Source organism: Triturus cristatus, chromosome 4_2, assembly GCF_964204655.1.
Source record: "Triturus cristatus chromosome 4_2, aTriCri1.1, whole genome shotgun sequence".
Lineage (NCBI taxonomy): Eukaryota > Metazoa > Chordata > Amphibia > Caudata > Salamandridae > Triturus > Triturus cristatus.
Genome location: NC_140586.1, coordinates 292,705,170 through 292,720,004, shown reverse-complemented (window position 1 = coordinate 292,720,004; position 14,835 = coordinate 292,705,170). Strand labels below are relative to the sequence as shown.

Sequence of the window (14,835 nt, the reverse complement as noted above, 5' to 3'; positions counted from 1 at the left end):
AGTGGGACGGGTAGGCTCAGACGTGAGTCCCGTGCTCTTCATGCCAGTGGAATCAAGCTATCCTGGCTGAAGGGGGGTGAAACCCGGAAACCGGTCCTAGGATGCTTGGTTCCAGTCCAGGGAGGACCTGGCTTGGCAGTTCGGACTGGACTGTTCCCATGAGGCACAGGGTCAAGACTGATTTGCATATGGCTGGGTTCAAACTGGAATGGCATGGTGAGCAAAAAAACGATGGATTTAGGCCCAGATCTCTGTACTGGGGTGAATGTATGACATTGTTCTGCATTCTGTCCATCAATGCTGCTTCAATACTGCTCTCTTCTCCGATACTATGAGTGTCCACTACACAGTTATATTTCTGGGTTTAACAGTGTGAACAAACCACTGAACAACTCTGTATGTTATTTATGGAATTTTTCTCTACCATTCTTATCTTTTTTTTTACATTTGTGTAATCCGGTCATTAATAGTATTGGCAGGCTATGATCTTACTGGTTCTGTGTACATTGCCTACTCTTCTCTATTATTGGATCTGTACGGTCTTGTTTTTAAATGCTCTGAATCATGTTGTTGTCATGCTCTTGTCTTGAACCTATTTGTAATGATTGTGCTTGTCCCACTTTGGTATCCTACCTACCTCAACTGTGAAGCAGTCTGATACCCTCCAGGGTCTTGTTTGCGCTATACAAAACTTTATAAATAAATATAATGAATAAAATAATATACTGAGTAAAATCATAACATTAACAAAATAGAGGGAAGTTCATAAGATGATCCAAACCAATCAGATACAAGGCTGACACAGTAGAGTTATACATGCCACAGACAGACTGCACCTAGCTCTCTCATTCACAGATTCAATCTATTGACTGACAGAGCCCCTTCTTCCAGCGCATAGGGGGTTATGACAGCTATTGTGTTCTCTTAAACCTGTTTGTGCTAAGGGCCATCATCTGATGATGTCCTATATGTTGGGCAAACACAAGGACAAGTAGTGTTGCAAGTTCAGTATCTCATTTTGGCCTTGATTTCACCTTGAATCAGCAACATTTTGAGACACCCCGAATATTTTTAGCTTTACTTCTGACCAATCATGCAACAACAGTCTAGTTTCCTAGGGATTCACTTACCCTCCTCCGGCTCATCATCCTCTTGTGGGGACAATGGAACACCCCCGGTAGGGCTAGAGGGCTCCTTGTCCTTCTTCGACTCCCTCTGAAGGCTAACAACCTCATAGATCGCATCTCCGGCATTGGCGTGGCCTTTGCCTTCAGACTGCAACGAGGGAAAGGAAGTTGCATAAGTGCGGTTAGGAAGAGAGTGCTACACATTCAAAGTGGTAGTACAGAGTTGGCTTAAGATTTAGATGCAACAAGCCTTCTCAAAGATCACCTCAACAGTACACAGGCATCAGTCTAATTACACACTAGTGCAAAAGCGCTCCCGACCAACAGTCTGCCTACAGATCATCTCTGCAGTATTTAAGATTCTACAAACAACTTACAGAAAGTCTACACTAGCAGAGACAGCCAGTGTCAGACTAGGGCAGAAAATGGATCCGGGCAGCAAAAATAAAGGTGACCCCATTAGTGAATCTGATAGCTCAAAAACGGACACAAATTATGCAAATCTGGGCTGTTGTGTACTTGAAAGACACTCTATAGGTGTTTTGCAGGCTTTGGGAAACTGCAGGCAATGCTTGTGGCAACAGTAGGGATTTCAATACTGTCCCACGAAATCATAAAACAGGTCCACAAAACAGTCAAAACAACGGTCCACACACTGACATGTCAGACCAAGCCTTCTGGCAGTGCCAGATCACCCAACATGCTAGTCTGACCCTGGATACAAGGCATAGTAACATACTACCTCAACTATACTCCATACACTAGAGTATCCTTACAGATCACCTCATCAGCACTCTAGACACAGATGTCTATAGCTGTTATGTTTTTACCCAGGTGCCCCAAGCCAGAGATCAGTGTTGTCACATTTCACAAAAATAATAAAATGGTGAGACAGTACCTGCTTCAGCTTCAGGTAAAAGGTCTCCGTGAAGGTCTTTCGGCTGAAATACCAGAAACGCTCATTAGCTGGGTACACGCGAACCACCGTCTCCAGTAAGAAGCGGACGGGCTCCACAACCTCGGTAATCACCATGTCAACGGCCACAGTCATGTATACCCGTTTATCTGGAAGACAAAGGTGAGATTGTGGATACACACACAAGACACTACAAGGACAGATGTTCCACTGTACGTACATTAAAGAATAATGGAAAGCTCAGGTGAACCGGGCTGGAATTGTAGAGTGTCCATCATATAAACACCCTTGGATTTTCCAAATAAAAACTTCAAGGCATATGTAACCACTGAATGTGCAGGAGACAAGGAAATGGACAGTGATGTTCAGAATCATTCTACAGCTGCATATGCCTTTCCATGTTTCAAATGTGAGATATTCTGGTGTAGCCCCACTGCCACAAGAGAGTGACAGAGTCAGAGAGAGAGAAAGAGAGGGAGAGAGAGTGAGCCAGGACATGGAACGTCTAGAGTTTGTAGAGTTTACGCACACTGAAACTACACTTTATCGCAAGCAGAGGAGAACACCAGGTCCAGCAAGGACACAAATTATACTGAGAAACTAATTTACTTTCCAGCATATTGCACACCACTGAAAAAAGACATGCAACCAATAAAGGATGATTCTTGTGCAATAATCAAAATGTACAACTATTAAAATAATTTTTTTTTTAGGAGAAGGCAAAATGTGTTGCCTTCTATTTCATACAAGATTGCAATCATTTTTTTCTGTTCCTCATCTGTGATCTTTTCATGCAGTACTTTGCTTGGACTTACTGTTCTTTACAGTAACTGATTACTGTGAATGATTGCGTGTGGCTCCATAGAATCACCCAGAAGCGACAGAGGAGCTTCGAGGGATAAATTGAGCAACTGCCCTGATTGCTTGTATATCGTGCTTGCTGTGGTCTACAGCAAGCACTGAATGCAAGCAATCAGGGCAAATGCTCAATCTATCCCTCAGAGCAACCGGTGAGCAACCTGCAGGCATGCACTCTATACAGCCAGCCATGGTTAGTGATCTCAGGAGGCCATCAGGAAGGAGTGAGGAATAACCCATAGATATGCATTGGGGAATACAGCAATAGTAACATTTCCATAGGGACTAGCCAGGAGTAACAGAGGGGCCAGATTGAAACCTCTGTGTGGTCCACACAAGAGTGAAAGAGGAGCAACACACAGGATGCAGTGCATACAGGCAGCCATCATAAAAGATTTATAGAGTTAATTAATTTGTGCCCCATAGGGACAACCCACAGCATGTATTGGATACTGACAGCCATCATATATGATCTATAGGATTTGTTCAGGAGTTATGAAGAGTTACCTACAAGCAAGCACAGAAGAAATGCAGCCAAGGCAAATGCTCTTTAGGACTAACCAGAAGTGATGTAAACACAATCTGCAGGCAAGCACTTGTTGCAGAGATACAGGTCACAATCAGGACTGCAGACCCACAAAGCATCTCGATAAGACAAACACATGTGGCAAGTCACAAATAAGGAAATGTATGGCCAAAAGTCACGTTGGTACACATAGTCATTCCTTTGTCATATGACTTGATTTGCTGCGGTTTACCCAGGGGCCACAGAGGATAGTTACAAGCAGCTGGGATAAATGCCTCATAGGGCCATACAGCAGCAACAGACAAGTGGTCTGTGGCATGCTCTAGGTACAAGCAATCAGGATAAATGCCATCCAGGAGAGAAATCTAAGGAACCCACTGGCATGGACTGTAGGCAGGAAGCTAGAGTAAATGTTCTGAACAATGAACCACAGACCGACAGAGGAACAATCCACAGGCCTACGCTGGAGACTGTCAGTGCAGTTGCTCTATGGGGTTTGCCAGTGACTGCGCTCCTGGCTGCTCCATAAAGGGTAATTGGTACTCCCAAGAGTTATAGACTTGGTAGTAGTACCTCTACAGTGCCAGCCCGGACATAGTAGAAGCATAACACTGAAGGCTTAAAGAAGACAACCATAATAGGTATGAAAGGGCCAACCCGGGACCAAGGAAGATGCAACCAGGAAGGTAAAGTATACACCACAATAATGGATTAACATCTTAAGCTGGTGCCTCGGAGGTGGTCTATGGTGCTGCCAAAAGAGAGGAGGGGCACCTACCAGAGTGAATCAGTTAGTGGACACCTGCTTGATGAATGACTTTAGATTATGGAGGAAAAAATGAAGCAAGAACTGCAATACTAGGATGGTAGTGGGAAGATAAACAGGGGTGCTGGCCAAGGCACGATTCTGGCCTAAACATGGATGATGCATTTATCCTCTCTGCAGTTTGTCTGGCCTGAGTGCCATGAAGGGGTGGAGGAGCTGCAGGGTCCGAGAGGATGATCCTTGGAGGGCTTGCAGTCATCCACTGACTAGACAGGAAGACCATTCCCAGATAAGTGAGGCAGAGGCAGGAAGAAGGACTCAAGCATTGGGTTGTCTTAGCCACAATGAAAGTAACTGAAAACCAAATGGGCAATAGGGAAAGAAATGGATTAAAACACATCCGGACTTGAAGGCAAACCGTAGAAGCAGAGTAATGAACACTATAGTTACAGTTAAAGCAACTGTAAAAGCAGGTGGTCCGTCGCCTCCCAGATATTGAGGAGACATAGCGTGGGGGGTCTGGTGGATGGTCTTGCCACACGTCCTAGTCAACTGTCTGGTGACGTCAGTCCAAAATCTTTGTATGTGGGGGCAGCCCCATAAAATATGCAAGAATGTTCCCGTCTGATTACAATGCCGGAGGCAGAGTGCGTCAGGTCGCCTATCAATCCTATGGAGCAGTGTGGCATCAAAGTATACTCGGTGCAGAATTTTAAGCTGCACCAGGCAGAGGCGCATCGGGATAGCCACCTCTCGGGGTGAGGACAACGCCTCCTGCCAGTCCTCATCGGCCAATTCTCCTACTTCGTTTTTCCAGGACGCCCTCAGTTTCAACATCGGGTCAGCCCGGTTGTTGACCAATTTCTTGTATGTGAAAGATATGGCCTTACGGTTCATAGGGTTCAACAAGAGTAAGCCTGGGCGTAGTGGGCGTAGTGGGGCTACGTGGAGCAGTGCGTAGTGTGCCTAAATCTACGCACACTTGCACGCTCCGCGTAGCCCCACTACGCGCCGCCCGCCTCCCGCCCACCCTCCTTTTAAAATAATATCATGCATGATAAAATAATTAAATGTAAAGACTTACCTGCAGCGCGGCGTCTCCGGGGCTCCCTCTTCCTCGTTTCCAACTTCTTGTGACAAATGCGCATGCGTGGACGCCCGCGCATACGCATTTCTTGCGAGAAATGCGCATGCGCAGGCGTACGCGCAGGCGCATTTGTCACAAGCAGTTGGAAACGAGGAAGAGGGAGCCCCGGAGATGCCGCGCTGCAGGTAAGTCTTTACATTTAATTATAGTGGCAAGAAGTTCCGCAGCCCATGCGGCTTGAGAATCTTTCGGAGCCCCATAAACTGTTTTATAATGGTGCGCAAAAGACTCCGCGATCTCACGAGGATCTGTTATCAGGATATCTTCGGCTCCCCTAAGTGCACGTACCCATCTGGCTGCCTGCTCTTTGCGCTCCAGCCAGGCCAATAACTTACCGGTGCGTTACCCTTGCTCATAGATACGGTGTCGGGTGGCCAATATTAGTCTATTGGCGTCCTCTAGGAGCAATTGTTTATAGTCTTGCCGTTTTATATTTAATAGGTGCTGAGTGCTTGGTTCTGGGTCTCGAGAGATATCAACTTCAAGACGTAGGATTTCTGTTTCTAATTCCAGCACTCTTCGACGGCGTTCGGCCCTATCAGACAAAGCCCTCCCCTTGATCACCGCTCCATATGCCCCCCACAGTGTAATAGCTGACTTAACCGACCCAGTGTTTTCTGCAAAATAGTAATCCGTATCTTTCCTCAGAGTATCTCTAATGTGAGGGATCTTGAGTGCCCAGGGTGGAATTCGTATCGGGCCCGGTTGCAGCGGGCGCTGCACACCCAAAACCCATGTTTCAATTCTTAAGGGAAAGTTGCTGTGTCCATCGAGGTGTTCAGGTGCGTGGCCAGTTGCTGGCCGATCAGGGTTTCTCCAAGTTTAAGTTGTGGTGGGGGCAGGGGTCGAAGAACGACCCCGAGTGGATTGATTTCATGATGGTGATGATTTCCGGCTGTCCGCAGGTGACAGGATTTTGGGAGGAAGTGGCGACGCTACTCCTGACGGTGACAGAGAGGGACTTGGAGGTAGGCCCGGGGGTCTGCTTGCTACATGGCTTTCCGCACACAGCAAAGACTAAGATCACCAGTAGGTTTATTGATCTAGGGCTGGTCCTGGCCAAGCGGGAGATTACTTCTCATTGGAAGGCGCGGCAGGGCCCTAATTTCTTACGGTGGGCTAGGGAAATGGAGAAATGGGCGGGAAGTGAGGGGACTTATAGATTGTGCTTGGCTCGACGCAGTGACAATGAAAGATCGCACGAAGGGGCCCGGGCATGGATGGCTCTCCTGGACTTGTTCAAAGGTTCAGGGATGGGGGTGATCCGGTGGGGGATGACGGGACCCCGGTTCCTTGAGTGCACTATACAGGGCTTCCCCCCTCTGCTCTTGCGGTACTGTCTGTTGGGATTGCTGGGAGGCGGACTCGACGGGTGGTGGCTGAGGTTTTGATGTACATGTACTTCTGATAGGTACGGGCGACAGGCTTGGGTGGGTGGGTAGGGAGGAGGGGCTCGTTGGGGGGGATGTTGGGAGATGGGGTGGGGGTGTTTTAGCTGTCTCGCACACTCATGGTGGATTACTCCTGTGGATGCACTACCTAGTAGCACGGACATTATTGGGGTGAATGCTGTACAGAGGTAGCTTATGTGCCGGGGTGATTATTGCAAGATGTCCTGATTTGGCTGGGGGGAGGACTATGGGGGACGGGGATTGACTGCATTGTGTTCTGTGACCTAATAAAGTTTGTTTAAAAAAAAAAAAATGATGGTGATGATTTCCGGGATAGTGAGTCGGCTCCAGGTGGGCTGGAGGGGAGTCTTTCGTGAGTGTGGAGTTCTTTCCGTCGAGGAAGTCCTTGAGCTTTGCTTGGGTGTCGAAGTTGCTGTAGATCCTAGTCTGAAAGAAGTTTCTTACTGCTTGTGGCCATTGACGCTCATTGATGTCTAGAGCTATTGATGTATTGATGTTCACTACTGCCGGACACCAATATTCAATCAATCAATCAATCATAGTATTTGTAAAGCATGCTACTTACCCGTGAGGGTCTCAAGGCGCTGAGGGGGGGGGGGGGCAGTTGCGCTACTGCTTGAAGAGCCAGGTCTTGAGGAGTCTTCTGAAGGCGAGTAGGTCTTCGGTCTGCCATAGCTGGGTAGGTAGGGTGTTCCAGGTCTTGGCGGCGAGGTAGAAGGATCTGCCGCCGGAGGTAGTTCGTTGGATGCGGGGGACGGCGGCGAGTGCGAGGCTGGCTGAGCGGAGCTGGCGGGTGGGGCTGTGCAAGCTGAGTCTGCTGTTCAGGTAGGCTGGTCCGGTGTCGTGGAGTGCTTTGTGTGCGTGGGTGAGGAGTTTGAAGGTGATCCTCTTGTCGACGGGGAGCCAGTGTAGGTTTGTCAGGTGGGGGGTGATGTGGCTGTGGCTATTGACACCATTAACTGCCTGAAGCTAATACTCATGTGTGCTACTGGCTGTGGCCACTTTTGATGACCGCTACTGCCTGGAACGTTTGAGGCTCATTGGTCCCTGAAGACTTTAAGACTTGTGACTGTCTGTCTTGGTACTATCTAGGGTCAGTACAAAATGTATACTAGTTACTGCCTGGATCCACTGATGACCATTTCTACCTGGGGCCCTTGATGCTCATTATTGCCTGAGGCAAATAGTGTTTAATACGTATAAGCCAACAGTGTTCATTACTGACTGGGGCCACTGATGTTCATTATTGTCTGGGTGCAATGATGAGGCCCAAGGCTGAGGAAGAGAAGCATTATGAAAACCCTCCCTGGCCCTTGATCAAAGTGTAAAGTGTTGTCCCAGTGGGGGATGGGGGCTTTGGAAGTATATCCATGACCCTCACAATGACTATGATTATATGTGCTCCTCATAACATCCCATTCCTCTGACACTGCCCACTTTTCACACTACCCCTCAAAATCAGGATCTCTATCTTCTACTGCAGTCCTCCAAAATGTGGTGTGTCTTACCTCAGTAAATTGTAACCATTTTGTACTGTAAGGATATGGGATTTCAATGAAAAACCTGAAAGTTACTAAACAAAAAAAACGTTTGGTAAAGTTTAGTTAAGAATGACAGAGGCAATCACGTGCAGCAAAAAAATCATCAGTAACACAAATTAACACCCACCCTCAAACATCAGGGGCAGCTCCTCCGCTAGGGCGGAGGAACATCGCCCCACTGCTCTCAGAGCATGAAAAATAAAAGGATAGTAAAGTTATTACCTTTTTATTTTTCATAGGCTCGGGGCTCAGTTAGGGCGGGGCTGGTGACACAAGGGGAGGAGTGGTTTGCACACTTTAAGTGCGCATGAGGGTTTGAAACAGTGATGTGCACTTCGCATGTTCCCGACCAGGCTGTAATGCACAGCCTTTTGGGGAACATGCACAGGCTCCCTGGCCCCGTCCGCTCAGACCAATCACAATGCTGCATTGCAGAGTTGTAATTGGTTTATGGGAACCTGGGTGCTTCTGCGACTCGCCGGAGAAGCGGAGGAGAGACATGGCCGGCCAAAGAGGTAAGTGGTATTTTTGTAAACATTTTGTCCCCCTCCCCCACCTCCGCCTCTCCACCCCGGTCCCTTCCAGCCACTACTTCCAAATATGCAGTTTTATAACCTCACACAGTATTTCACACATATAATATTGCATTACCTCATCTTTGCTATCACTAATGTTCACACATGATTAAAATCAACTTTAAGAGGAAAAAGAAGTACCATAACTCTATTGTCAGCGGATTACAAAATCTATGGGAAGGCCCTGGCGGACAGGTACACCACGATCCTCCCACGACTCGTCCACCCGGATCAGAATGGATTTGTGCCTGGCAGGCACACCTCTTCTAACATCCGGCGGTTGTTCCACGTGCAGGACCGGGTGCGAGAACGGTTCCCCCGGGCAGCGTGTCTGGTGCTGGACCTCGAGAAAGCGTTTGACACGCTCTCTTGGGCCTACCCGTTTCAGGTCCTGCTACGCATGGGCTTCGGACCCAAACTGCTGGCTTACACTCGGCTCAGTTACTCCTCGCCCAGTTCCAGAGTGCGCATAGGCCCTCTCATCTCGGACTCCTTCCCGATCCAGCGTGGCACCAGGCAGGGATGCCCTCTCTCCCCCCTCCTGTTCGCATTGGCGATAGAGCCGCTGGCGACCATGTTGCGCAGGGCGGGCGAGGAATGGGGCATCCCGATAGGCGATTCTACCCAGGTGGTGTCACTGTACGCGGATGACGTACTCATATATGTCCGAGACATCACGATCGACTTGACCCCTATATCACGCATCCTGCATGACTTTGCGGAGGTGTCGGGCCTTAGGGTGAATTGGGCCAAGTCCACTGTTTATCCCTTGACGCAAGTCGTGCCCCAGGGTCCGATACGAATAGGAGAAGTTGACATCTCGTGGAGCCCCCAAGCGGTTCGATATCTCGGTGTTAAACTATATCATACGCCGCAAGATATCTACGAGGGGAACTACCGCGCACTGATGGGTAGCATCCGATCCCTGGTACATTTCTGGAAGGGTCTCCACTTGGCTGTCCCGGGAAAGATAGCCGCCGCGAAGATGATCTTGGTCCCGCGCCTGCTTTACCTCTTCTCCAATCTTCCGGTGGTTCCTCCGCGATCCCTGTTCCGGGAGTTGGATACCCTGCTTGGGACCCTCGTCTGGGGCAACGGCCGCCGGCGTATTGCCCTGGCAAAACTGCAATTGCCCCTTGATCAGGGTGGGTTGGCGGCTCCCTCATTCGAGGCGTATTTCCTTGCCGCCCAATTACAGTGGGTGTCACGTTGGACGGCAGGCCGGGCACAAGAGGAGCTGCTCACGGAGACGGGGCGGATTCCAATCCCCGCTGTCCATCGCATGCTGCTGCCGGGTGTGGCACCGCCGTTATCCCGGCCCCTCCAGGTCATGACGGCGCGCGCCTGCTTGGCGCATGTTCACCGACTTAGCCGTGGTACTCCCCTGTACTCTCCGCTGCTACCATTGGCGGGGCTCCCTAGGGGTCGGGCGTATTACACAGAGCAAATGATGCGGGTGTGGACAGACTGTGTGGTGACGGAGGTGGGGATGTTGTTCTCCGGGGAGAGCTTGCAGGCCTTCGATGCATTGATCGGAGACTTCGAGCTTCCCGGGGGGCAATTCCTGCGGCACAGGCAGCTTCTCACGGACTGCCGCAGGCAGTGGGGGGAGATCGATACAGAGCCCCCCACGCACCCCGTCATCCATGCGATACTGCAGATGGGGTCAGGTCGCCATCTTGTCACTTGGATCTACAAAGCGGTAAGGACCCTGCGGAGTCCCACGTTAACGATCCTTAGAGAACACTGGGAGGAGGACTTCCAACGGCCTCTACATGACAGGGAGTGGACCAGGGCTCTGGAATACACAAAAAAAGTGTCCCGCAACTATCGGTTTAAGAACATACAGTTGCATATATTGCACAGGGCGTATCTAACCCCCGAAAAGTTGCAGAAATATTTCCCTAACGGTGTGTTTGGCTGCCCCAGATGCCCGGAGCCTGCTGCCTCGTTTAAGCACATGTTTTGGGAGTGTCCGACGCTCCACAGTTACTGGCACACAATTCACAAAGCCCTCAAAACGGTAACAGGGTTTCAGGACCTGGACACGTGGGAGGCGTGTGCGTTGGGTATTCATGGGCGACATAAACCGCAGAAGGTGGAAAGGAAATTTGCTTTCCTGGTATTGCTCCTCGCCAAACGATGCATTGCTATGCATTGGAAGGCACCGGGGGGGCCCCCTCTAGCGGCATGGGTAGGAGCAGTTAAGAAGTGGGGCAAGGCGGAGGAAACCACACTTAGAACGGAGGAGGCCCGGGGGATGCGCAAACACCCGATCTCCATGCCCTGGGCCATGTTAATGCACGCTTTTGCGCAGGAAACAGCGGCTGTGGCGAGTTCAGGGCCGATTGACCTCTCGGGGCCGTCCGCGACTCCGGAGCCCACCCTGGGAAACGCGCAGGCAGTCCAAGCACCCGGTGCCTCGCAGAGGCAGACACCGCAGGTCCCACCGCCAGATTCCTCATAGGCTGTGATCGATGCCCCCACCCCCCCCTGCCCCCTCCCCGCCTCCGCGTCCGCGACCACCCCGGCCTTCCCCTGCACGATGGTCCAGCTCTCGAGTGCATAGATACAAGTATTTCTGATAGGCGACATAGTGCACCCCCATTCCCTAGTTCTCTGTCCCCAGTTAGTTCATGGTTACTCAATGGCTGCACTCCTATAGCCTCTACGACATCCCTCACAGGGGTTCAATTCCATTGCACGGCATCCTTGCGGCGAGGCGCTCACTGAGAGCTCTGGGGGGGCATACCCAGAGACTGGTCCCGGACACACACCGGCAGCCCTACTCAGGGTAGAGGCGAATGGCCTGAGGGCCCACAAGACTATGAGACCGAATGGGCTGTGACCAGGCGCACCTAATATGTAAGCTTCTGTGATGCTGGCGATGCCGCCTGTGCCTGCGTGTACTACTATTGTTATAAATGCCAATAAAAATGTTTTACAAAAAAAAAAGAGGAAAAAGAAGTACACTTCCATGCAGTTCCAAAACTAAAATCATACATTGCCATGCTAAGAACATTTATTGGCATACAATAAAATGTGATAGACAAACAAACAAACATAGGGATCACGTCCCTAATGTCATACATTTTCAGGAAATAACACTTAACCACACAAACCACTAAGAGTTGAGTGCCTGCAGAAGGCTTGGGGCAGAGCCTGACTGTATTCCAGGCACTCCATCTAGCATGCTCTGTGCAGGGATGAAGGCCATGTGCAGAGGGGGTTGACCACTCAAAAAATGTTTGATGCATTCTCTGGTTCAAAGCCAGGCCCTGCAGCCAGCCCTCAATCCACGCCTTCGAAAAATTGTTTGAAGTGGGTATTGGCTGCGCTTGAAGGGTTGGGTGCATTGCTTAGCCATAGGTTTGACCATGTGGGTAACCTCCACTGACCACAATAGAGTAGTGGGGGTTAGTCGCCTGCTAAGGCTTGGGCACAGAGCCTTGTGAAAAGCTGCGAACAATCCTTGCAGGAGGGGCTGGATACTAATGGAGAATTGGGCTCTGAGCCAGGCCTTTAGTCAGGGCCTGTAACCTGTCCCAATTGTACACAGCAGAAGGTAATACACAGCGGGTGTTAGTCGTCTGCAGCGCATTGTTTAAGCCAAAGACTTGCAGCCCATACACAGCTGTGAACACCCTGAGGCCATCTACAGTGTGGCCTGGTTGCTATCCAAGAACTGGGCACAGGTCCTAGTTCTGAAGCTAAGTTTCACTGAGGGTCCTTGCCTCAAGGCCCCGGCTGCCCCATGCCCTTCACTGCCTCACCTCTTTCCCTCCACATGCTTTGTGGCTCAGACCTCAACTGAGTTACTAACAAAGCATTTCTGATGGCCTTCTTCCAAGAAAGATATAGTTGCCTTTGTTTATTCCTCCACAGTGTGTGCCTAAGCTAGAACTTCATGCACCTATCCAGCTGGTCTGCTAAGACCTTTTGAGGTTGATAAAGGTCCCTTGTTGACAGCCTCTACTAGTTTAATTTCTAATCTTCAAGAATCTGAGAATTGTACTGTCATCATCGTTTACCAAGAGAATACATTTTAGCACTTTATGTAGACTGTTCTTAGTGCCTGAAATGGCTACTGTGTATTTACGGGAAAATTAACACGGGCCTCCAAGAAGGATTATTTTGATCGTGGACCTCAAGTTTGATAATCTTTTTGGAAAGCAATAAGTAAAGGTCTTGGAATTGAAAGAGCTCTTTCCTCAGGCTTCCATTCACAGACAAATGGCCAAAAAGGTCCTTGAGCAGTATTTAAGATGATTTACTCATGCTCAACAGTCAAAATGGGAGTCTATTTTGTGTTCTGCTAAATTTACGAGCAATAATGCTGTTCCTTCTTTCACTGAATATTTGCCATGGTTTCTCCAATATGATGTTCTTCATAGAGTGAATAGGACACGTTGCAACGCAAACTTTAACAACGTCTTCCTTTACAACGCGGTTTTTACATCGCAACATGCATTACAACGCATGATTTTTACAACGCATGCCATCACAACGCATTTTTTTAAACTACACTTACAACGCATTCCATTACAACGCATACCATTACAATGCATACCATTACAACGCATAATACTTTTAGGGCAACAGTAGTGCAAGTGTTGGATAGTGTAGGGGTAAAAATTACTCTTGCCACTCCAGTGAGTGCAACAGTAGGGTAAGTGTTGTATAGTGTAGGGGTAAAAATTACTATTCCCACTCCAGTGAGTGCAACAGTAGGGAAAGTGTTGGATAGTGTAGGGGTAAAAATGACTATTCCCACTCCAGTGAGTGCAACAGTAGGGTAAGTGTTGGATAGTGTTGGGGTAGAAATTACTGTTTCCCATTACTTACCTTATAATGAGTTGTAATGGCATGCATTGTAGTGGCATGCGTTGTAATGGCATGTGATGTAAAGGATGTTGCATTGTAATGAGAGCGTAGAAAATGTAGTGCTTTGTAATGACTGCGTTGTAATGATTGTTTCCCCTCAGAGTATTCACATTGGAGACTATAGCTGGTGACCGAGTGTAAGCGGTTTCTGATTTGTCATTCTTTTCTGCAGAAGACACGTCTGGAATTGGACAACATGTAGCTGTTAAGACCGTTGAAATGCAGGCATCAGTAAACAAGAAATGGCATTGCTCCTAATTATAGCCCTGGGAAACAGTTATGGTTACTATCTAAATTTAGCACTACTCAGAGGGCTTCGTAAAGCTAAGACTATGTCATTTGGGCGCCTTTTTCCATCACTGAAATAATCAATTCTGTGGCAGTACGCCTTCAACTAAAGGCTTCTTGGAAGGTTCATCCTGGTTTCCATGTATCACAACTGAAGCATGTCACTTCTAGCCATTTTTCCAATAGAGTAGTTCCACCTCCTCCACCTCTTTCTGTTAATGAACATTTAAAATACAAAATAGAAGAAAGTTGTGTCTATCATATTCACCAATGTCAGATGCAATTTTTGATTCATTGGAGGGGTAACACTGTGGCTGACCCCTCCTGGGATCCTGCTCCTTTTAAGAATGCTTCTACTTTCTTATAATCTTTTATCATTCCCAACATTCTACATTGCTACATCAGGTAGTTGGTGCCTTTGGTTGTCGAACCCTGGGACTTTATGGCCTTTCGAGGGAGGGGATCCTGTCACAGTGTGCCCTTGCCTCAAAGGCTCAGTTGCACCACACCCTTCGCAGGCTCTCCTCTTTCCCTGCTCATCCTCGGGGGCTTTGATGGTGTTTTTGAAGCTGCATTGTTCTACTGTCCTGAGGCTGCGTGGTGATTCTCTGCTAGATCCACTCTATTTCCATCCTGTCCTGACTGTTGTGGTGGGCGGGGGGGTTGGGTGCAGTGGTGGTGCTGTTTTATGCACAAAGTGAGTGATGGATAGATGGGGGTTATGGAGTAGATTTCCCAACAAGAGACTTGAGCCTTTGTGCAGCAGCTAAATGCTAACTGCACACTGGCTCCATC

General features: G+C 48.8%; 1 protein-coding gene across 2 annotated transcripts in view; it reads right to left on the bottom strand.

The window, feature by feature from the left end:
- Positions 1-14,835, bottom strand: part of RABGAP1L (RAB GTPase activating protein 1 like) — a 1,225,189-nt gene that overhangs the window by 842,015 nt on the left and 368,339 nt on the right. For both annotated transcript variants that reach the window (XM_085601582.1, XM_085601581.1), the window contains exons 12-13: positions 2,026-2,192; positions 1,131-1,275 (exon numbers count right to left, since the gene is read on the bottom strand). In XM_085601582.1, the coding sequence (XP_085457708.1) occupies positions 1,131-1,275; positions 2,026-2,192 (312 nt within the window). The remainder of the gene's footprint in view (positions 1-1,130; positions 1,276-2,025; positions 2,193-14,835) is intronic.